We start from the raw sequence: 24,833 nt of genomic DNA on the forward strand, positions 1-24,833 counted from the left end.
CAAGACAGTCCAGGGTTGGTGGTAATGATCCATGTCAGTGACGCCTAGAAAGCCGGTGACGTAGGCCTCCGGAACTGGTGAATGGAATGAGCAACAGTACCGGGGAGATCCGGGACAGTACCCCCCGGAGTGAATTCTGCGCGTACTCAGCCCAAGGTAGAAAATCCGCCCACTCCCCCGGCCGGTCCTGACAGTAACACCTCAGGAACCTGCCCACTTCCTGATTGACCCTCTCCACCTTCCCATTAGCTTGAGGACGGTATTCGGAGGTGAGACTGACGTGACACCCAGGTGTTCCATGAACGCTTTCCACACGCGTGAGGTGAACTGAGGACCACATTCTGACACAATGTCCTCCGGGATCCCGTAGTGCCGGAAGACGTGTGTAAAAAGAGCCTCCGCACTTTGCATGGCCGACGGGAGCCCAGGCAGAGGAAGGAGGCGACAAGCTTTGGAAAACCGGTCCACAACAACGAGAACGGTGGTGTTCCCCTGGGAGGGGGGAAGGTCAGTGACAAAGTCCACCGAGAGGTGAGACCAGGGTCGTTGTGGAACCGGCAGGGGAAGGAGCTTTCCATAAGGGAGGTGTCTGGGTGTCTTAGACTGGGCACAGATGGAGCAGGAAGAGACGTAAACCCGGACGTCCCTAGCCAAGGTGGGCCACCAGTACTTCTCAGTCAGGCAGGCGATGGTACGGCCTATCCCAGGATGACCCGACACAGGCGCCGTGTGTGCCCAGGAAAGGAGGCGGTCCCGCACACCTGTGGGCACGGTTCTCCGGGCACTGTGCAGGTGCGGGTTCCGTACGCAGGGCCTGCAGTACGTCAGCGTCCACATCCCACACCATTGGCGCGATGATACGGAACGGAGGGACGATGGGGGTCTCCTCTCCCTGCCTCTCCTCTGCGTCATAGAGGCGAGACAGGGCGTCCGCCTTCACGTTCCTCGGGCCTATAGGAAAGTGTGAATTGGAACCTGGCGAAGAATAGAGCCCACCTGGCCTGTCTCGGGTTTAGCCTCTTCGCTTCCCTGATGTACTCCAGGTTGCGGTGGTCCGTCCACACCAGAAAAGGGTGTTTGTACCCCTCCTCGCCTTCAGAGCCTTCTTGACCGCCAAGAGTTCCCGGTCCCCTACGTCTTAGTTCCTCTGGGTGGGGCTCAGCTGCTTGGAGTAGAAGGTGCAGGGCCGCAGTTTTGGAAGGGTTCCGGTGCGCTGGGACAGCACTGCCCCAATTCCTACTTCGGAGGCATCCACCTCGACGATGAAAGGGTGAGGGGTCGGGATGTGCCAGCATGAGAGCAGTGGTGAAGCGTGCCTTCAGCATCTCGAACGCCCTCTCCGCCTCCGTTGTCCAACAAAGCCGCTGGGGACCTCCTCTCAGCAGGGAGGTAAGAGGCGCGACCACCGTGCTGAAGCCCTGGATGAACCTCCGGAAATAGTTGGCGAACCCCAGGAATTGCTGGACTGCTTTCACGGAGTTGGGAATGGGCCATGACCTGACTGTGCTGACGCATTGCTCCTCCATCTACACTCCCTCCGTGGATATGAGGTAGCCCAAAAAGGACACGGACCACTGGAAAAACAAACATTTATCTTGTTTAACATAGAAATTATGCTCCAACAGTCTTCCCAGCACAGACCTGACTAACGAGACATGCTGGGCTCAGTCAGCAGAATAGACCAAAATCTTGTCTATATAAACCATTACACCCCATCCCAGCATGTCCCGAAACACTTTGTTAATAAAGGCCTGGAAGACTGAAGAAGCATTAGACAGGCCAATGGGCATTACGAAATACTCGTAATGCCCCGTCGTCGTGGAAAAGGCCATTTTCCATTCGTCGCCTGCACGAATGCGCACTAGATTGTAGGCGCTCCTCAAGTCTAGTTTCGTGAAGTACTGCGCCCCGTGCATTTGTTAGATGATGGTCGGGATGAGGGGTAAAGGATAGCTGAACTTAACAGTGGCTTTGTTCAGTGGCAATGCAAGGGCGCAGTCCCCCATCTTTCTTCTTAGCAAAAAATAAGCTTGAGGAGGCTGGTAACGTAGAGGGGCGGATAAAATCCTGCTGGAGGCTCTCCTGTACGTAGGTCTCCATGGCCTTGGTATCCGTGTAGGAGAGGGGATAGACGTGTCCTCTCGGGAGGACTGCGTCATACAGCAGGTCAATGGCACAGTCCCTGGGGCTATGAGGAGGCAGGCGTGTAGCCTGGGTCTTAGAGAAAACCCATTCCAGATACTGGTATTCCTCCGGTAAATCCACTTGAGTGGCGTGGTCCGGACTTTCTACTGTAGTGGTGTTAACAGACATCGCTAGACACCTCCCCTGAACACTCCTGCGACCAACCCAGATTCCTCCTACGCTCTGCCGTGGGCAAACGTGCAGAGCCCACCTCCATCGGCTCTGGCAACGGAGCAGGTGTAGCTATGGGCTCCAGATTCTGCGCAGGTCTTGGTCGAGACCACAGGAGGTTGACCAACCGGATCGCCATGCTGATAAGCTAGTCGAGTGACAGGTTGTCATTACGACAGGCTAACTCCATCTGTACCTCCTCCTGCAGTCCGCTGTGGAAAACGGTGACCAGAGCCGACTCGTTCCATCCGGTGGAGGCCGCGATGGTCCGGAACTCCAGGGCGAACTCCGAGGTGGTCCTAGATCCCTGGCGTAGTCGGAGTAGATGCTCACCCTCCTCTCGGCCCTCCACAGGATGATCAAACACTGAGCGGAAGAGGAGGGTGAAGCACTCGTAGGACTCGACCTCGGGTCCGCCCGTTTCCCAGACCGCGGCACCCCAGTCCAGGGCCCTTCCGGTCAGTGCCAAGATGACTGTGGCAACCCTGTCTCTCCCGGAGACAGCCTCGGCGTAGCGAGCGAGGTACTGTTCGCATTGCAGAAGGATCCCTTGCATCTCGCTGGCACACCGTCAAAGCGCTCCGGGAGGGACAGGGGTATTCCGCGGACCGGCTCAAATGGGATGGAGGCAGGTAGTGGTCATGTTGGGGCTGGTGCCGGAACCGGTACTGGAGACTGGAGGGACTGCACTTTCCCCTCCAACCGCAGGATGGTTGCCAGCACGCTGTCCATGGTGCTGCCAAGTCTGGAGAGACAGTCCTCGTGATGCTGGACTGTCTCTACAATGGTCGTCAGCTCGGGCCTTTCCAGCTGTCTCCATTTTTATGGGTCGATTATTCTGTCACGTTGTATAATGATTAGAAGACAGCTGCAGGAATACGTATTAGGGGTTTTATTACTCTACCCAACACAAACACATATATATATACCAAAGAGATGTAACCCAAACAAAGAGCGAGGTGTAACCTCTACACAATACAAAGGGACGAGACCCGTAAACAACAAGAGCACAATACACGTTACTCCCGAGACCAACGGACATGGGACAATAATCGACAAGGACAATGGGGAACAGAGGGCACAAATATATATACAAATATAATATACTAATCAGGGTGAATGTGAACCAGGTGTGCGTAATGAGACAAGACAGTCCGTGGTTGGTGGTAATGATCCATGTCAGTGACGCCTAGAAAGCCGGTGACGTTGACCTCCGGAACTGGTGAACGGAATGAGCAGCAGTACCGGGGAGATCCGTAACAACATTCCCCACACCATTACCCCACTGCCATCAGCCTGTACCGTTGACACTAGGAAGGATGGGGCCATGGACTCATGCTGCTTATGCCAATTCCTGACTCTTCCATCAGCATTACACAACAGGAACTGGGATTTGTTGGACCAGGCAATTTTTTTCCACTCCTCAATTGTCCAGTGTTGGATGATAAGAGTGGAACCGGTGTGATTGTCTGCTGCAATAGCCCATCCGTGCCAAGGACTGACGAGTTGTGCGTTCCGAGATGCCGTTCTGCACACCACTGTTGTACTGCGCAGTTATTTGCCGTTATTTTCACTGTCATCTGTGAAAAGCCCAGGAGGCCGGCCGTTTCTGACATGCTGGAACCGGCGCGCCTGCTACCGACAATCATACCATGCTCAAAGTCGCTTAGGTCACTCATTTTGCCCATTCTATCGTTCAATCAAACAGTAACTGAATGCCTCGATGCCTGTCTGCTCGCTTTATATAGCAAGCCACGGCCACATGACTCACTGTCTGTAGGAGCGAACCATTTTCATGAACGGGGTGGTGTACCTAATAAACTGGCCACTGAATGTACATAACAACATTACTCCATGGGTTTAGAGTGGAGCTTCCTACAAAATATTCAGCAAACAAATACATACACGGTGTACTTATCACATTCACAGCTGTAGCATATGAGTGAATATATAACAATGCAGCATAAGTCAGATGGAGCAGCCTACTTTTGTGTATTTTCTGGATTATTGCAACTTTGTCGACTTTGACTGTTTATTCAGTTGGAGAGACTGTAAATGTGTGCAATATGTCATCTGCAGTCTGGTTTACGCATTCAGCTCACATTTATAAATAATATCTTTCTGCAGTGTGGGTTGTGGTGGTGGGCCTCAAACTAATGACTGTTTTTCTTCAGACCTCGATGGTCCACATCACTTTCCCCTTCCCTCTCCCTCTCCCTCATCTGTGACTCAGTTGTCAACTAAGCCCAGGGTGAGCAGAGGACACTCTCTCTTTCACTCCCACCATCCCACGCTGCATAGCTACTGCAGAGCGCCAGCTTCTCTCCCTCCCCTGTCACGTGACCTGGGTTCCAGGCAGCCAGGCAGGCAGGCAGGAGAGACAGGAGGCTGCAGGGGAGCGGAGTGGAGCCGTGCTGAGTCAGCTAGCTCCACTGTGCCCAGCCCAGCCCCTCTGCCTCAACCTGATTCAGCAACACCAGCAGCAGCAGCAGCAGTACAGTAACTAACTGGCACACAGCAGCCAACTATCACATCTCTAACCTCTTTTCCCTCTCTCTTGCTAGCAGTCTATCACTCCCTCCTTCCCTCTCTCTCCTCTCTCTCTTTCTCTCATCTCTCTTTCTCTTACATCACTAAAACAGATACAACACTTATACAACATCAGGATGGATCAAATAAAGTACAGTTGTGCTGATGATGCAAACTGGAGCACCATTGACTTGATGAAGTTAGCTAATGGTAATCAATAACAGCAATGTTAGGATAGATCAAGACCAAGTGGATAAATAACATCAAAGTAGAAATGTAAAAGTGCCTCTGTACTATACATGGCCAATGGCCATATTATTTATTTTAATGTCTGTGAACCCCGGTGGTCCTGTCAACATAGTAGAATTAATAGTTTGGATGTCTTCAAGTGTTTTGCTGCTTATTGCTTTAACTATCCACTTGTTCTTTGATTGCCCCTAACTAGCCACAGTTAAACAAAACAATTCATCCTGTACCAGCTGTAGGCCCTGTACCTTCCACAGGGAACCAATTAGGCTCCTCTGAAGAAAAGAGAAACGAAAACAGGTACCCAAACAAAGTGTGTGTTCTGACTGGAGATGTTACCTTTGATAGTACAGGTTTACCCTCTTCATAGTGGATCTCCACATAATCAGATGACAACAAGTCACTGGAAAGTAGAAGGAGAAGGGTGTGGGTTAGTGATATGTTGTGTGTCTGTTGTGATGACCTGCTGCCCTAACCGTCTGACTGTGGTCTGGCCTAGTACTGTGACTCAGTTCTCCTTGTGGCTTACATGGTGGTTGAGAGGAGTGCATCCTGTTTAACAGCTAAACAACATTCACAATTACCACAAACCTTAGGTAATCCTCTTCAAAACCCACAGTCAAATACACCCACATTAACTTAAATACACCCCCACCATCTCACAGTTAAAACATAGCTAAAACGTTGAATACTGTGCAGCTATAAAAAGAGTAGGTAAGATGCTTCAGTTCAAACGAGGAGAGGGTGGGAGGGAAATGTGTTATTTTTGTTAGGCTGCCAGGTGGTTGAGACAGTACAAGAATATGTATAAGATACATACAGTATAATACAGTATAAATACACCAAGCTGCATACTCTGAAAGTGTTTGAAAGTCAGTCAACACACAGTCGTGACAGACTGCTTCCAAAAAGGGATACAGAATCCATCACAAAGCTGTCATTTAGTGAACGAACAAGGAGAAATGCTCTTTTGGAGTTCAAATCAATGTCAAATCTATTCAAATCTTTGAACACCATCTAGAGCAAGAGAACATCTAAAACAATTCATAATTTGAAATTGTATCATTATTTCAAAAATAAATAATTTTTCTAAAATGAGTAAGTGCATTGATTAGAAAAACATCCATGACAGGCAAAGAACATTGAAAAAACATCCATGACAGGTATGGCATTGACACAAGTAACTAAGAATATCATATCCCTTTTCAAAATGGTGTCAATGAAGCATGACATGATAAATGATTGTGTGAGGCCTTTGCTTCACCTTGAGCACCACTGTCCTCCAGGCTGTTCCCACAGTCTGACTCAGCGAGCCATGCCACACCACACTGTTACACACACTCAATCTGTTAGCTGACGACTGACTTCAAGAGACTGCCATTTCTGCCACAATGGCGCTTTTCGGGGTAACCTTGTAGATCTAACTCAAAACACCCTCCCACCCCTGGACATACGGCACCTTTTGCTGCAGAAAAGTAGAAAAAAATACAAAAGAAGTGTCTTTGGAAATGTACTGTACGTGTGTGACATTTTTGAGCGATGCTCAGCGAGTGGGCTGGAAGTGCTGTGCACAGTTGGGTGTAGAGAGAGAGAGAGAGATAGAGAGAGAGAGAGAGGGAGAGAGAGAGAGAGAGAGAGAGAGAGAGAGAGAGAGAGAGAGAGAGAGAGAGAGAGAGAAGAGAGAGAGAGAGAGAGAGAGAGAGAGAGAGAGAGAGAGAGGAGAGAGAGGGAGAGAGAGAGAGAGAGAGAGAGGGAGAGAGAGAGAGAGAGAGAGAGAGAGGGGGGGGGGGAGAGAGAGAGAGAGAGAGAGAGGAGAGAGAGAGAGAGAGAGAGAGAGAGAGGAGAGAGATGAGAGGCAAAGCACCAGTGCAGTGTCTGTGAGAGATTCCTGAGTGTGCGGCTATTTTTAGCTTGACGGATGAGGCAGGGAGAGGAGAGTGTGCCACAGCACTGTGTGTGTGTATGTCTGTGTCCGTGTGCGTGAGAAAAAATTTGTGTGTGTCTATGTGTGCATGAGATAGAGATGGAGTGTGTGTGTGTGTGTGTGTGTGTGAGTGAGAGAGAGAGAGAGAGAGAGAGAGAGAGAGAGAGAGAGTGCATGGAGGGGAGAGAGGGGAGAGAGGGGAGAGAGGGGAGAGTGCGGCATTGCAGAGTATGGAGGGCTGGAGCAGTGGAACGTGAGTGTGCAGAAGTGTGTGTGTATGTAGAGAAGGGAGGCCGGAGAAGTACATGTCGCAATGTGTAATGTGCAGCCAGTGTGTATGAGTGTTTATGTGTGTGGGGCTAAGGAGTCCAACCCTGAGGTATTTGAGTCCACAGGAGACTGAGTTCCACAATGCAGTGGTAGAGGAGAGGGGAAAGACCAGAAACTGCAGGAGGTTCTGGGGCTTGGCGTAAGACCAGCTCCAGCCCAAATCCCCCATTGACACATTATGCTGTCATTGCTATAGCCCTGGCACATGGAAGTAATCAGCTCTGCTCCTAATTGAATAGTGATGCTCTGGGAAAGGGAGGACAAGACATACTGTACTGCAGCCCAGACCACTGCATGACTGAAGCAGCCCCAGATCAATGCTAATTAAAACACAGAGGTATTATGAGCCCAGTAAATCCTCAATCTAGACCTACATTAAACCATCTGCATATAGGTTTTCTATGAAAACTATTTCGGTTTTGACATTGGAATGACAATAAAACACAGTTCTCTGTTAAAGGGATACTTTGGTATTTTGGCAATAAGGTCCTTTATCTACTGCCTCAGAGTCAGATGAACTTATGGATACCATTATTATATGTCTCTGCGTGCAGTTTGAAGGAAGTTGCTAACTAGCGCTAGCGCAATTGCTAAATAGTGTTAGTGCAATGACTGGAAGTCTAAGGCAGATACCCATAGACTTCCAGTTATTGCACTACGCTAGCAGATACCCATGGACTTCCAATCATTACGCTAAGGGCTAGCAGATACCCATAGACTTCCAGTCACTTCGCTAACGCTAGTTAGCATTGGCTCGCGAAACTATCTCTAACTTCCTTCATACTGGACACAGAGACATAAAATGGTATCCATGAGTTCATCTGACTCTGGGGAAGTAGAAAATTCCCGAAGTATCCCTTTAAGAATAGTCAACTCTATTATGCTGAAAATATGTTCTCCAGGTGCAGAAATAAGAGGAGCAGTGAACAGTACAAGTTGCACCCATTGGCAGGTTGCAGACCTATCTATATTTAGCATTCTCGCAGCTACAACAGTGAGCAGAATTCATCCTACCCATAGACACAGACAAAAAAGACATGCACCAAAAAGTAACACTCACATAATACTCACAAACAATGAAAACAACATAGGATCTGGTCACAAAGCACAGCTTCTCTTCACTTCTGCAAGGTTACTTATTCAGATCATTGTGTAATTATTGTCTGATCAACAAACAAAAAAATCTCTTGATTAAATGCTATTTTTCAAAGCCTGAGTGTTGGGACTGAGAGCAACAGGAAAAATAGTTTGTGTTGTGAGGGCAGGAGATGGTTAAGTTCTCAGGTCAGGGACAGGGCACCGACCCCTCATGCTTCCTAGTGTAGTTTATTGTGTGTGTGTGTGTGTGTGTGTGTGTGTGTGTGTGTGTGTGTGTGTGTGTGTGTGTGTGTGTGTGTGGGTGTGTGTGTGTGTGTGTGTGTGTGTGTGTGTGGGTGTGTGTGTGTGTGTGTGTGTGTGTGTGTGTGTGTGGGTGGGTGCGTGTGTGTGTGTGTGTGTGTGTGTGTGTGGGGGTGCGTGCGTGCGTGCGTGCGTGTGCGTGCGTGCGTGTGTGTGTGTGTATCAACCCTCCTCCTCTGACAGCATTGGTCACCATGACCACTTTCCCCATCACTACTACCATCCTACACATGGTCACCAAACCACACTACCTTCAGAGGTCAATGACTGCCAAGAGTCTCCATGCTTCGCCATTACTATATTCACTTGAAAAGACAATGCATTTGTCAGGCTCATTATATAATTTAGCTTTAGGATGTTATAATCAGCCCACGACATAATGTATGTTCACGGTCATAGGAGCTAATGTTCTTCATGTGACAGGTCTGAGAAGACTGATGGTGGACACAACATGAGGTCTACCAGTGATGAGACAAACTGCCAGTCTCTGTAAGATGACCTGTTCAATCACCATAGCACAGACTCGTGAGGCCCTGCATTAACCTGACAGATAGTACACCTCATTACTAGTGAACAAAGTCACCTACAACTCCCTGGGAATCATGGGGCCTGTCACTTTTGATTTAAAGATGATCCACCCAGCCCAATATGGTGCTCTCCGTATCAATGAGTCTAGCACGGCGACCCTGCAGAATGTGGCTACTGTTGTGACCATGACCTTGATAACAGTGTAGTGTCTGAAGGTCTATTGATTTAGCTGATGTTTGCAAATGGTGTAATAGATGAACTTTACTCTGCTTTGCTGAAGCATTTGGAAAAGCATTGCTACATAGGTTTCTTGGAATAGAGGACATTTGGAGATATGTGAAAGCCGGGGATTGGTTTATTAAAATCACGCCATACTATGTCACATAGGATATAAATACCATGTCTTAAACAAAGAAGGGGGAGACAACATATTGGATCAACAGATTGGCCGTTTCTCTCCAGATATAACTGCAGATATCTGTAAATTAATACTGTGAACTTTGATACAATAAATCTTTATAATCAAAGAACAGTGTAAGCGGACTTCTTATCATCACAGCATAATTAGCAACGTTGACTTGGACACCACAACAGAAACTGTAGTTAGATGTGATCCACACACTGGATCTGAATCAAAATGGAAGACTGTTCAGAAAATCACTCCTTACGTTCATATAAAATGACCTCTATGCTGTAAACCATGAAAAAACAAGAGCAGGGCAACACCCAAATGCCTATATCCACCACTGTTAGCTAATACCCATGCCTATTTCATAAGCTAAAAGATCAGCCTGCTAACCAAACTGTATTGAGTAAGAGCAGCCAGGTATAAAGTAGACAAAAACACTTACTTGTTTAACGTTAGGTCCAGTACAAATCTGGAGCCAAAGGCCTCTAACTGGAAACTGGCTTGAGCAAGGTGGACCGCCTGTGGGAGAGAGAAGGTTAACCACATCACAGGTCATTGTTTTCATCAGGCTGTTTTCTTTTCTAATTGTAGGTTTATTGGGAGAATGTTAGCCTTTGGTAATGGTAATGGTAAGAGTAGTTATAGCACTACACAAATTAAATGTATTATTATTATTAATAGTTATATAATTAGAATCATATTTCTATGGTTATTTAATTGAGAAATTGTAACTGTAATGACTGTAAGGAATGGCATGCCAACTTCACTGCCAAGCCAAGTTAAGTATAATAGGGCATCACCCTCATAACATAGGAGAGGAGGGGAGAATAGAGCTAGACAATGCTCTCATTGATGATTCCTTCTAGCCCATCATTTAAATCAAAATATACCCATTCATCCGTTTACTTTATCCAGTGTGCCAACATGGACAAGTGTACTCCCATTGGCAAGTATAACCACCAATGTACTCCAATAGGTTCCAATAGGATGACAATCCCATGTTCCGACCAGAAGTCTTGTATGTTGTCTTACCTGATCACGACCCTCTGTGGCCTGGTTCCTAACCCGGGTGTCCAGGTCATGGTAAGTGCTCTCTGAGTCCTCGTTCAGGTAGTAGATGAGCCGAGAGGGATAGGTGATCACATGCTCAGCCGCATGGTGACTTGTGTTGTCTGTGGCCGTTGCTGCAGTTGCCTCTCGCTCCAACAATAATGACACTGCGTCCCTCTCAACCACCTCATTCTCTCCTCCTTGAGAAAGTGCAGAAGAGGAGATACCCCACCACCACACGAACATGACAGTCAGTCTATACTCTGCATAGCCCCAACATAAGGAAGCCTGTCAATCATAATCTAATCATTTAAACAATTGCTGCTACTGCAGGAAGTGATTATGACTTCACCATTCCTCCAGGACACAATTGAGAGAGTTAAGTGTATATTGCTGTATAATGTTGTGTATTAGTACCATTAGAGTATGGCTGTAAATTATGACATAACATTTTCAAGGTCTACCTAAAAATAATTATACGGGGATTCCCTTAAACAATGAAATAAAATTTAAAAAATAATCTTAAATTGCATTACAAAAATCTATATTTGACTTCATCAAAAATATAAATATAAATTGAATATGACAGACTGGGTAGGCTACTTCATGTTTTGTTGAATAGTATTCTACTAATGAAAATAGAATATTTCAATTCATAATTATATTAGAACTTAATATAATAAAGGAGTGCCTTGTTAAGGTCAACGTTAAGGTAAACTGCAACAGCAGTTTATAAAGGTGTTTTGATCTTTGAGGTGCTAATAATTAGACAAAATTGTACAGTTAAAACGAGTTCATCTTAAACATTTGTCACAGGTTAATTTAGCTATATTTCATGTTCATAAACCTGAACAAAAGATGCTGAGGTGCTTTCGTCTGCCCCCTCTCTCACCGTCACTTAAAAGGACTCGGCCTATTAAATTGTCCTCCGGACACAGACAGATCCGTCCCAAAATAGAAACGGCATAGCGAGATTAACCAACATATCCATCATATATATCATATAATGACACAAAGAAGCATGCAAGTTATTAAATGTAACTGATACCGTTAGGAAGGGACAGGATTGGGCTAAGAATATGCAGTACCTACCAATTGCCGCTATGGATGGATGGAGCCAGGACGCAAGGATGCTCACGAGCAAATTTGCCAGAAATATCAAATGCATGATTCATATTTGATATTTGAAATATCTTTATATCAACATGTCAACGCAGTAATTAGCTGGCGGCCCATTATTGCAGGGAAGATGTCGTTTACGGGAAATTCTTCATGTATCCAGTCCGTGGGGGAGAGGACTCCTGCAGCAACGGGCGGGGGGGGGACGAATGGAAGGCGGTGGCCAGCCACTCGAAATCAACGAGCAGACTCCTCCTGATGCTGCATCCGCGCAAGTGCCGAGTCTTGCCACAATTCAACACAAGTCCACCCTTTGCCCGCGCGCACATAGAACAGGCTCGTGCACGAGCCTTAAAGTAGCCTACATGCAGTTGCTTTTCACTGGGAAGAGAGCCCGGGTCATCTGCTTAAACTGCATCCCATTCTTGCTGCAATAATGTACTATGTCCTAAAGTGTATGAGATCATACCTGTTCTGATTCCCACTCTATTTTACATGGTCAAAATAAATGGTGATCAGTTTTGTGATATGGTGGCCTATGTATTTAGCCTATGTGTTTTGAAGGCTGATTATTATTTTACTGTATTCTGCACCACAGTGTTTATCTCTGTCTAAACTGAAATTGATAAGCATCAATTGGAGAGCTATTTTGATGGGAATTATTTTATAGTTTTGTCAATCATCTTGGCTTTCCCTTAAAACATTTTAGTCTATTAGAATGCAGCAAAATGAGTGGGAGTGTTGTTGACATTAATATTTTAGTCATTTAGCAGATGCTCTCCAGAGCAACTTACAGGAGCAATTAGGGTTAAGTGCCTTGTTCAAGGGCACATAGACCGATTTTTCACCTAGTCGGCTCCACAATTCAAACCAGCGACCTTTCGGTAACTGGCCCAAATCAGTGATGCCAATTTAGCAATTTTGTTGCTAGATTTAGCTACTTTTCAGACTGGCAACTTTCTTTTCAAACAGCACCTAGCAACAAATGTAGCTACTTTTACAATGTATTTCTAACTTTGAGCAACTTTTGAAAAGTGACTCAAATGCTAAAATGCACGCATTTTCCCTCTAAATGACACAAAAACGATTTTCTCTGTCACAACACACGTGCCTGTCTGCAAAAGGGCATTGTGAGTGACATCAGCAGCAGGCGCTCAGCTCGTGCACAGGCAGCAGCAGGCCAGCCAAGCAGCACAACAAACTGGAGAGCGCTGGAGAGAGATGCCCACACATCATTATTTGAGTGAAGTTGCTTGTTCAATAAGATAGCATATATACCTTGTTATTAGCTTGTACCTAAAATTGTTGATCAGTTAGGTAGCATGTTAACTAACTACCAATACACTGCTTAAAACTATAATTGTTCAGAATGGGTAGGTTTACTAGTTAATAAGAAAATAAATAAAATGTAATTGTTCAGTAATGTGTAATGTGTAATTGTTCAATAATTCAATGTGTTGTGTTTAAAAATAAGAATATCTGATCATATAAGTCGCTCTGGATAAGAGCGTCTGCTAAATGACTAAAATGTAATGTAAATATAAAATGTGTTGTGTTTATTACTTTTACAAATATGAATATGTGATATTAAACAAACAAATCTAAACCAACAAATGTCAAATCATATTTGTCGCCGAGATGGCCAGTCAATTTGAGTAACGTTATTGTGTATTCTACGTAATGACGCAGTTTTACATTATTACATAATGACATCATCACGCAATGACATCACAAAGTAATTTAGCAACTTTTAGCAACAAATCGACCTGCCTCTAGCAACTTCCCCTGAAAATTAGTTGGTAACACTGGGCCCAATGCTCTTAAGCAATAGGCTACCTGCCGCCCTGTTGACTGACCAAAGTCTATAGACCAGCACTCAGTCCTTGGGACCCCAAGGGGTGCACGCTTTGGTTTTTGCCCTAACACTACACAGCTGGTTCAAATGATCAAAGCTTGATGATTAGTTGATTATTTGAATCAGCTGTGTAGTGATAGGGCAAAAACCAAAACGTGCACCCCTTGGGGTCCCGAGGGCAGAGTTTGGGAAACCCTGCATAGACTAACCTAAATGGGGTACACTGTAAAATATTACTCTTTGTATCAACCTAAAAATTATTACATTAACTGGTTACAAGTAAATGAGTTAGGCTTTCTCAATTGAAAAAAAAAACTACATTTGTTGAAACTAGATACAGTTGAAGTCGGAAGTTTACATACACTTAGGTTGGAGTCATTAAAAATCGTTTTTCAACCACTCCACAAATTTCTTGTTAACAATCTATAGTTTTGGCAAGTTGGTTAGGACATCTACTTTGTGCATGACACAAGTAATTTTTCCAACAATTGTTTACAGACAGATTATTTCACTTATAATTCACTGTATCACAATTCCAGTGGGTCAGAGGTTTACATATACTAAGTTGACTGTGCCTTTAAACAGCTTGAAAAATTCCAGAAAATGATGTCATGGCTTTAGAAGCTTCTGATAGGCTTATTGACATCATTTGAGTCAATTGGAGGTGTACCTGTGGATGTATTTCAAGGCCTACCTTCAAACTCAGTGTCTCTTTGCTTGACATCATGGGAAAATCAAATGAAACGCCTGTAGGTACAACGTTCATCTGTACAAACAATAGTATGCAAGTATAAACACCATGGGACCAGGCAGCCGTCATACCGCTCAGGAAGGAGACGCATTCTGTCTCCTAGAGATGAATGTACTTTGGTGCGAAAAGTGCAAATCAATCCCAGAACAACAGCAAAGGACCTTGTGAAGATGCTGGAGGAAACAGGTACGAAAGTATCTATATCCACAGTAAAACAAGTCATATATCGACATAACCTGAAAGGCTGCTCAGCAAGGAAGAAGCCACTGCTCCAAAACCACCATAAAAAAGCCAGACTACGGTTTGCAACTGCACATGGGGACAAAGATCGTACTTTTTGGAGATATGTCCTCTGGTCTGTAGAAACAAAAATAGGACTGTTTGGCCATAATGACCATCGTTATGTTTGGAGGGAAAAGGGGGTGGCTTGCAAGCCGAAGAACACCATCCCAACCGTGAAGCACGGGGGTGGCAGCATCATGCTGTGGGGGTGCTTTGCTACAGGAGGGACTGGTGCACTTCACAAAATAGATGGCATCATGAGGAAGGAAAATTATGTGGATATATTGAAGCAACATCTCAAGACATCAGTCAGGAAGTTAAAGCTTGGTTGCAAATGGGTCTCCCAAATGGACAATGACCCCAAGCATACTTCCAAAAGTTGTGGCAAATTGGCTTAAGGACAACAAAGTCAAGGTATTGGAGTGGCCATCACAAAGCCCTGATCTCAATCCTATAGAAAATGTGTGGGCAGAACTGAAAAAATGTGTGCGAGCAAGGAGGCCTACAAACCTGACTCAGATACACCAGCTCTGTCAGGAGGAATGGGCCAACATTCACCCAACTTATTGTGGGAAGCTGGTGGAAGGCTACCTGAAATGTCAAGGTATTCCTGAGTGTACCTGTGGATGTAAAACAAAACACAACAGAATGCGTCTCCTTCCTGAGCGGTATGACGGCTGCCTGGTCCCATGGTGTTTATACTCGCAGTGCTAACTGTGTCACTAGAGATCCTGGTTCGAATCCAGGCTCTGTCGCAGCCGGCTGCGACCGGGAGACTCATGGGCGGCGCACAATTGGCCCAGCGTCGTCCAGGGTAGGGGAGGGAATGGCCGGCAGGGATGTAGCTCAGTTGATAGAGCATGGTGTTTGCAACGCCAGGGTTGTGGGTTCGATTCCCACGGGGGGCCAGTATAAAAAAATATGTATTCACTAACTGTAAGTCGCTCTGGATAAGAGCGTCTGCTAAATGACTAAAATGTAAATGTTTGACCCAAGTTAAACAATTTAAAGGCAATACTAATTGAGTGTATGTAAACTTCTGACCCACTGGGAATGTGATGAAAGAAATAAAAGCTGAAATAAATCATTCTCTCTACTATTATTCTGACATTTCACATTCTTAAAATAAAGTGGTGATCCTAACTGACCTAAGGCAGGGCATTTTTACCAGGGTTAAATGTCAGGAATTGTGAAAAACTGAGTTTAAATGTAATTGGCTAAGGTGTATGTAAACTTCAGACTTCAACTGTATATGATTCAATGCCAACTGTTATATTTGATTATTAACAAATCTATATTTCAAGATGCAACCTATGTCAACTTACTTTTCACTCAACTTACTTTGGTTAAACCTAATAAATAACATAAATACAATATACTGTAAATACAATATACTGTACACAACCAGTTATACAGTAGTACATTTTTCACTTCGGAATTACCTATCCAAATTTAAGGACAGATTTCCGACTGGTTGACCACTGGCAATTCAATCTCAGAAGTTCCAAGCACCAGTAAGCCTATAGTAAGCTTGATTTACTGCAGTGTATGGTATTTAGAAAAAAACATTAGGAAAAGCCCAACATAAAGAGCAAGTCTAAATCAATAACACAAAAACGTCAGGTATAGAGTAACCCTGGTCTACAGGAATCCATTATTTTTGCATTAATTTCTTATTTTAACAATCTCTAAGCATATATGATTATCATCTTGTGCAGATATTAGATTTTATGTCAAGTATAAATTAGGAAATTTAAATCCTCAGCATACCAAAAACCCCTTTGTGCAAATTAAGTCCTCAAAATAAGTAATTCATGTGAAAAACTGCATACTTTTACCACTCTGCCTCGTGAAATAACAAAACAGGCTTTTCTCTTTATCTCTGCCAAGCGACCCTAGCTGACCATCCCACTGCGGCCCATTTAACCTTGAGGGAGGAGCTGTCAGATCCTGCAGGACCGATAGGGTGACAGTGTGTGTGTGTGTGTGTGTGTGTGTGTGTGTGTGTGTGTGTGTGTGTGTGTGTGTGTGTGTGTCTGTGTGTGTAAAATACTGAGTGTGTGTTTGTGTGTATGCGTGTGTGTGCGCAGGCGTGCGTGCGTGCGCAACAATCATGGATTTGATCAAGAGGCCTGCCATTCGTACCAGGCACCCATGAGTAGTCCTGCCAAACATTTGTAAAAAGAGAGTAGGGCCTACCTTCACACCCTCTAGTTGTAAGAGCAACCCCTAATAGTGATAAAGTAAAGCAATGAATGTGACTATTTTACGTATTTCTCACCCTGTGTAATTACACACGGTTGGATACATTATTTGAACTGGACATGCTGCGCACTACCTTAAAATCATGATTGAAGTGCAGCCCTCTGTGTGGATTTCATTGACCGCTTACAATAGTGTGATGGACATAAAATCTGGAGGTGCCATGTGTTATGCAAAGGATATGCAAAGCTTTATCAAATATTTAAAACACAGCAACACAGGCAATCATTGACATTGATTGTGTCCTTTGACATGTAGCCTTAGTGAAGCAGACATGCTCTCCCACTAGCTCCGATTGTAGCTAGAATCTGTCTTGGGCAATTCTGTGTGATCGGTAGCGGTGGGTAATGTGTTCTGTGTTTTTCATGATGTTCACTATTAGCACTGAATCTTTTAAATTATATTTGTGTACTGTGATACTAAAGATCCCGGAAAGGTTTCTATTGATGAGATGGTCACCATTTGGTTACAATGTTGTGACAAGTTAACGTGGAAATCTTATGTAAAGAAAGTGTTTGGAGTCATTATTTCATGTTATGGAACCAACTTAATATCTTGATTAACAGGAAATGTATTATCTGCACAAGATGATAATCATATATGCTCAGAGATGGTAAAAACAAGAAATGAATGTAATATAATGGATTCCTGTAGACCAGGGTTACTCTATACCTGACGTTTTTGTGTTATTGATTTAGACTTGCTCTGTATATTGAGCTTTTCCTAGTGTTCTTTCTAAATACCATACACTGCAGTAAATCATGCCTACTATAGGCTTACTTGTGCTTGGAACTTCTGAGATCTAATTGCCAGTGGTCAACCAGTCGGGAAATCTGTCCGGACCTATTCTATAAATAATGGAATGTTTAATGATGGACTTACTATAAGCAATTTAGCGATTATACTCTTCAACAAGGCATTCCTTTTCCCCCCGGGACCCCGAGTTTTCCTCATTCCTATTCAGTGCAAGTAATGCGTCAGTGGACGCGCCCACTTGGACACCAACAACATAACTCGCCAGTATTTATCACGGTGTAACGGGCTTATGCATAGACTCTAAGGAGGATACTCGAACATGAACATGAACGATACCCCAACCCCAGTAATAACATAGAGATGGAGTTTAGAATTTCAATTAAACGTATCACTCAGTGAGACACATAGTAAAATACTGAGAGTTGCCATAGAGGTAGCCTAACTATTTTATGCTGCTTCACCTCTGAAAGTTTTTCGTTTGGGTGATTTCGACTCCGAGACGGTTGGCGGGACATAGAGAAGCCCCTGAGCGACTGGGAGGTATGCATATGTAGACTAGGAGGCGTTCGGGGCTGTTGGATAACGCATAAGAAAATGCATAGCATTCGCAAAATATCAGATGCAGTTTTTTCTGATCATTCAGACTGACCTTAACATTACTTATTAGATAGTTATCTGTACTTTATAGAACATACATTACGAACTTCTATGTTAATAGTAGTTTCATAACTCACGTACTGTATCATGTGGCAAATTATTTTAATTCAAAATATATTTTAATTATGCCTACAGTTAAATTCTGTTGTCATGTTGTTTTAGTTTTTGAGTTTTACTACTGTTGCCTTCAGTTTATCTGACCATAGACCTTTAAGGCCAAAGTTAGACAGAACATTTTGTAGGTTGGAGGTCGGTTTGTACTGAAGATTTCCTGTGTTTAAGGGTCACATAAGTTTACTTTGAGGCATAGAAGAAACAGACAAGCAGGATGTAGTCATGATTTAACAATGTGTGACACCTTGTGCGTGCTGTGTGTGTGTGAAGGGTGTGTGTGTGAAGGGTGTCGGCACTCCACATCTCCTCTTTTTCCAGTCGGCTCACTAATGATGCCACTCTTCTAGGATAAGGATCCACCCAGCTGTAATTAACACAATCTCAGTTTTCAAACAACTGGAGGAACTGCGACCAGGACACTAACAAGAGCAAATTCTGTGTAAAAGAAGTGCAGGGGCATTTGCAGTATCAGGTGAGAAACCATGATATAAAAACATCATGGGCTATTATGACAACAATATCTATTTTACGGAACATCTGCATGTTGTATTGTACAGAGTAATTAACAACATTGTGTTAACATGTTATTTAACAACATTAGTAATTACAGGGTTACTAAAGAAGTACAAGAGCAACTTAATGCAACTTACATTTTTACTGAAAAGACACATAACATATATTAAAGGATTGCATCTTATAATTGCTTTTTCTTTCTTACAGGACCTCTGCTTACAAAGTTAGTAGTGTTGCAGTAATGGAAGAATCCTCGGAAGACTATGGAAATTACACCTACGATTATCTGGAGTATGAAGACTTCGAAGAAGAAGTCAAAGATGGATACTCCCAGAAGGAGGCTATGCACATCATATCAGTTGTCATATATAGTATTTCCTTTGTGCTTGGTGTCACTGGAAATGGAATAGTCATATGGGTGACAGCATTTAAAAGCAAACGGACAGTGAACAGTATATGGTTGCTGAACATGGCTATAGCAGACTTTGTGTTTGTGCTCTTTTTACCTTTCTCCATCGACTACGTGCTTCGAGACTTCCACTGGTCCTTTGGGCTGGTCATGTGTAAACTAAACTCATTTGTGTCTGTGATGAACATGTACGCCAGTGTGCTCTTCCTCATGATTCTCAGTCTAGACAGGTATGTCTCATTGGTCCACCTTAGCTGGTCTCAGAGGTGTCGCACTATAAGGCGAGCCTGGACCGTATGTGGCTGTGTGTGGGGGGTATCTGCTCTACTGAGCCACCCTACCTTGATATTCCGTGACACTATGCGTATACATGGCAGGGTGGTGTGCTTCAACAACTTCAATGTCCAGGATGGACATACAGCTGCTGTGAGACATATCACGATGGTGGCCGTCCGTACCACAGTGGGCTTCCTACTGCCCTTCAGCGCCATCTGCGTGACTGGAATTCTCCTGGCAATCAAAGTCCACCAGTCTGAAGATTCTGTGCGCCTATCCAGCTTCTCTAAAACAGTTTCCGCTGTCATTCTGGCCTTCTTCTTTTGCTGGGCACCGTTCCATACCTTTAGTTTAATGGAGCTTTCCATGCACTCTTCACTGTACCTACATACTGTTCTGAAGACAGGCTTTCCTCTTGCTACTAGCTTAGCCTTTTTCAACAGCTGTGTCAACCCCCTCCTCTACATGCTGGTGGGCAAGAAGGTTCGCCGGCTCCTGAAGCGCTCGTGTCTGGACATCACAAAGAGTTCTCTGCGGGAGCTCAGCCAGTCCATCTCTGCAACTGAATCAGTGACTGTAGCAGACATCAGTCCTTCAGACATCAATCCACTAGAGGAGCCCACAGAATCATCAACTGTATGATTATAACGCAGTACTTCCTAAACCCACAGTTAACTGTATAGAAGAAATCGACAAGAGCTGCTATTTTACCTTTGAGAGCCAGCCTGACCATTATTTGACCAGATGTGACTTATTTTATATTCTACTTCAGTGTAACATTTCTGCTAGTTGTTTCAGTTGGATACTTCCAAGCAGCAATTACTCAGAGTGCCAACTTCTGTTGACTGTAAATTGCCCTCAGTGGAAAACCTGAGTAAAGACATGCGCTAAAAGTATAACTTGCACAGGGAAAAAGAGGTAACTTTAATGATTTGAAAAAAGAATCTGATCCTAATTACCCCAAAAACAAACAGGAAAGGGGGCCAACCATCCCCACAGCCTCTGGAACAGGAATTATTAGAAGCAGATCTACCATTTTCATAAACACTTTGTATTTAGATTTCGGTCTTTAAACAAATCCAAGTTTAACCCTGATGGGAATTTGCAAATCTCAGTAGGCCTTCTATTTCCCTTAGGAAGATATTACATTGAAAAGGTATGTTTTCCTTTATAAGCTCATTTCCTGTTGTAGTGTTGTTCTCTGTTATTATACACTCAAAAAAATGCTGGGTAAATTTGGGTAAATATTGGACAGAACACATGTTGGGTTATTTTGACACAGCCAGTTGGGTCTCAAACAACCCATTGTTGTCTTTAAAAAGAGAAAGGTTGGGTTGTTGATGCTGGGTTATTGAGCTATGATCCACCAGGTCAGATCAGAAGACTAGAGGCGTGGCTTATTAGGGGTGTGGTTTTCAGATAGCTATTTTTGGCCACCTGTGAGAGCAAATGTCATTCCGGTTAATCTGTTCTGTTGTCTTGTCATCACATGTTAAGGTTGAGCACTGACACTTTTGTAGCTTTAATAAGGCTTATTACATTTAAGTCATTTAGCAGATGCTCTTATCCAGAGCGACTTACAGTTAGTGCATACATTATTTTATCGAACCCACAACCCTGGCGTTGCAAACGCCATGCTCTACCAACTGAGCTACATCCCCTGCCGGCCATTCCCTCCCCTACCCTGGACGACGCTGGGCCAATTGTGTGCGCCGCTCCATGGGTCTCCCGGTCGCGGCCGACTACGACAGAGCCTGGATTCGAACCAGGATCTCTAGTGGCACAGCTAGCACTGCGATGCAGTGCCTTAGACCACTGCGCCACTCGGGGCCATATACAAGAGTATGTTCCTTAAGTATGCATAACCCATTGTTGGGATAGTTACCACCTTGCTAAAATATTTAAATAATGTTGTACATTTTATATACAAATATGTAATGTGCAAAAATATTGAAGGAGAATGCAGTGTACGAATTTAACATGATGAACAGGAATGACATGTACGCTCACGGGTGGCCAAAAATATCTTTCTGAAAGTCACGCCCCCCCAATAGGCCATGCCTTTGGATTACACAAAAACGCTTTAATTTAACCATCTATGGAGGTGTTAGAATACTCATAAAACCTAGCGGTCAAACAGGGAAACGGTTCCAATCGTTTTCTACCATTCATTTTCCCATAGGGGATTTTAGAAACACATAAAATAAGGGCTGTGTTTCGTGTAAGCTTACCCTGGTGTGACGTTTTGATAACCATATAAATCTCTCTCGGACAAGGTGACTTTTATCAATATATTCAGCTCTATGTACTCTCCGAATCGAAAATGCTACTCAGCATCAAAGTTGACATCATGCAAGACTACAAATCCCTGCAAGCTCCTGCACGTCTTCTCTAGCTGACATATTTTCTAACAGGTATTGTGTCAATTTAAAACTTGCACAAGATAGTTCACAGAATTGTCAATTTAAAGAAATGTTGTCAATTTATTCATTACTACATTTAGCTAACATTAGATAGTTAATCCAGAGATTCTTACGTTTGCCTCGATTTGGCAGTCTCGTCCAGATCATCATGGCATTTGTAGTTCTTTAAGATAGCCACATTAGCAGCTAATTAGCAGTTCTTTTTTGGGGGGTAAATACAGGCGAATATATTGATAAAAGTCACCTTGTCCTAGAGAAATGTACACGGTTATCAAAACATCACAGTAAACCTACACGAAACACAGACCTTATTTTAAATGTTCCTAAAAAAAACTTTTGGAAAAATTAATGATGGAAAAGTGATTGGAACCATTTCCCTGTTTGACCGCTAGGTTTTATGGGTATTATGACTCATACTGTGGTACTCTATTGGGTTTTATTCACTTTCATACTGGGTTGACCCAGCAGATGTGTCTTTTTAATGTAATCCATAGGTTATTTTCAAGAGGCATGGCCTATTGGGGGCATGGCTTTCATATGTATTTTTGGCCACCCATATTTTAATATACAATTAATAACATTATTTAACTATCATAACAAAGTGGTAACTATCCCAACATTGGGAGAGGCACTTTATAACTTATTAAGCTACAAAAGTGTCAGTGCTCAACCTAAACATGTGCACACAATACAACAGAACAGATTAACCGGAATGACATTTACTCTCTAACTATCTAAAAGCCACGCCCCTACTAAGCCACACCTCCAGTTTTCTGATATGACCCAGGTGGTTTTTATCTCAGCATTTTTTTGAGTGTATGGCTGGTGTACACAAGAGCCAAATTCTATTAGACCTTTATTTTTATTTTCAAATTATACTAAGCCTATAAATGAATCTCTATGTTTACCGTATATTTTCAAATAGTGTTCACATTGCTTTCACTGTGTGGGAATTTGCAATCTATGAGGGAAATTTGCAATGCAATTTATTTGTTAATTCTAATATATTTGAGTCAAAGGAATAAACAATAAATCCAATCCCTTCTCTTTATTGGTAGTGTGTTTAAATATTTATTGCGTCTGTTATAAGGAAGCAGTGCCAGGAGTGCTGCTATATAGAGTGGTGCTCAATCTCCAGGGAACTAACAGGATATTGTCTATAACCTCATTAAGGTTAGAGTACACTGAGGATGGAATAAACATACCACATGCATAGTTGATCCAAGAAGAATACATAAGAAGATGTGAACATCTAATACGCAATCACTTATAGCTAGAGAGAGTGTTGCCACTCTTGTCATGGAAAGTTATCCCTATACTTATTAAAAACCATAGTTCTTCCAGAGTTTTCGTAGAATCAAGATAGACTTAATTACAACGCAACAAAGTTGGTCTGCAGAGCAACTGAATTCCCAACACTTGGCCCTCAGTTTATATACAGTTCTATTCCTGCACATTTTACATACTTTTTAGCCTAATCCCTCCCTGTTTAGTTCTTCCACCATTGTCTCCAAAAAAAAAAAAAAAAAAAAAAAAAAGTCATTTAGCAGACACTCTTTTCCAGAGCAACTTACAGGAGCAATTAGGGTTAAGTGCCTTGCTTAAGGGCACATCGACAGATTTTTCACCTAGTCAGCTCGGGGATTAGAACCAGCAACCTTTCGTTTACTGGCACAACGCTCTTACCCACTAAGCTACCTTCATCCTTTGACCGCTCTGCCCACTCTGATAGTGGTGAAATCTGACTTCTCCTCCTCCTATGTATTCAAACTTGGAAACAATAGTGGCAGGACCAAGCTTTCTCATGCAAAACACAACAGAGCCATCTCTTATCAGTCAGCAGAAGCCTTGAGATTAGGAAGTGCACACTCTTGCATCCTGTCGCAGTTCACCAGTTTCAGAGATAGGCCCCCTCTGCACACAAAGTCTCCAGCCACAAATACATTTGCACATAACACATTATAAAACATATCAATCAATACTTAAATATGGTTTAAACATGGCAGGCCCATAACCCATTCTCATCCATATACATTTGAGACATTCCTCATGCATGGCTTCATGCATAGCAGTATAATCAGTTCTCAGACATGTACAGTTCTCATGCATAGTGCATATTTCCCACACATAGTAAGAATGAGCAGGCCCATTCCCAGGAGCCATGTCCTGACTCTGGCTCAGGCTCCCACCTTGTGTACCACTCTGTACCACACTCTGTTTCACTTAGTCTTACTGCTTGTCTTATGATTAACTAAAGTTTAAAAATATTGAACTATGTTCATCCTATAGTTTTAACTTATAGTCTACTTGGGAGTCTACTGAAAAATTGGCTTCTTTCCTGTCTATCCCCATGTCTGCTTGGTCTCCTTTTCATATCATACCGGAACCCCCTCTTTATCCAAACAGCCACCCTCCCTGGACCTTGAGCCACTATGGTTTCTTCTTGTGACTATGTGTATGTGGCTATGTGTATCGGGTCAGGCTATGTGTATCAGGTCATAGCGCACAAACAAGTGATAACGTTAGTTCCGTTACTACTCCTATCTCCACACAGCTGCACCCTTGGAAGATAGTAAAAGACAGGATGAACTGAAAAACGGTGGTCACTCTGAGGGTCTTTGTCTAGGATGAACTGAAAAAAACTGTG

The 24,833-nt window shown here is 43.6% G+C and overlaps 2 protein-coding genes across 5 annotated transcripts in view; one reads left to right on the forward strand and one right to left on the reverse strand.

Moving 5' to 3' along the window:
• The window catches only part of LOC311143529 (disintegrin and metalloproteinase domain-containing protein 23-like), a 43,187-nt gene extending 31,026 nt beyond the window's left edge, over positions 1–12,161 (reverse strand). Inside the window, exons 1-4 of one of the 2 annotated variants that reach the window (XM_084179362.1) lie at positions 11,862–12,161; positions 10,752–10,969; positions 10,162–10,238; positions 5,470–5,533 (exon numbers count right to left, since the gene is read on the reverse strand). In XM_084179362.1, the coding sequence (XP_084035488.1) occupies positions 5,470–5,533; positions 10,162–10,238; positions 10,752–10,969; positions 11,862–11,937 (435 nt within the window). In that variant the 5' untranslated portion in view covers positions 11,938–12,161. The remainder of the gene's footprint in view (positions 1–5,469; positions 5,534–10,161; positions 10,239–10,751; positions 10,970–11,861) is intronic. The other variant, XM_084179363.1, reaches the window with a different exon arrangement.
• A 5,946-nt stretch (positions 12,162–18,107) lies between these two features.
• On the forward strand, positions 18,108–23,237 carry cmklr2 (chemerin chemokine-like receptor 2). Of its 3 annotated transcripts, none has more exons than XM_084179366.1 (3): positions 18,108–18,334; positions 18,836–19,037; positions 19,286–23,237. In XM_084179366.1, the coding sequence occupies exon 3, from the start codon at positions 19,320–19,322 to the stop codon at positions 20,403–20,405; it is 1,086 nt and encodes a 361-aa protein (XP_084035492.1). In that variant the 5' UTR covers positions 18,108–18,334; positions 18,836–19,037; positions 19,286–19,319; the 3' UTR covers positions 20,406–23,237. The 3 variants fall into 3 exon arrangements, with proteins under 3 accessions (XP_084035492.1, XP_084035493.1, XP_084035494.1); XM_084179367.1 differs by having other exon boundaries at positions 18,851–19,037; XM_084179368.1 differs by having other exon boundaries at positions 18,913–19,037.
• Positions 23,238–24,833: the final 1,596 nt, after the last annotated feature.

Source organism: Coregonus lavaretus (genome assembly GCF_964263955.1).
Source record: "Coregonus lavaretus genome assembly, chromosome: 16".
Taxonomy (NCBI): Eukaryota; Metazoa; Chordata; class Actinopteri; order Salmoniformes; family Salmonidae; genus Coregonus; species Coregonus lavaretus.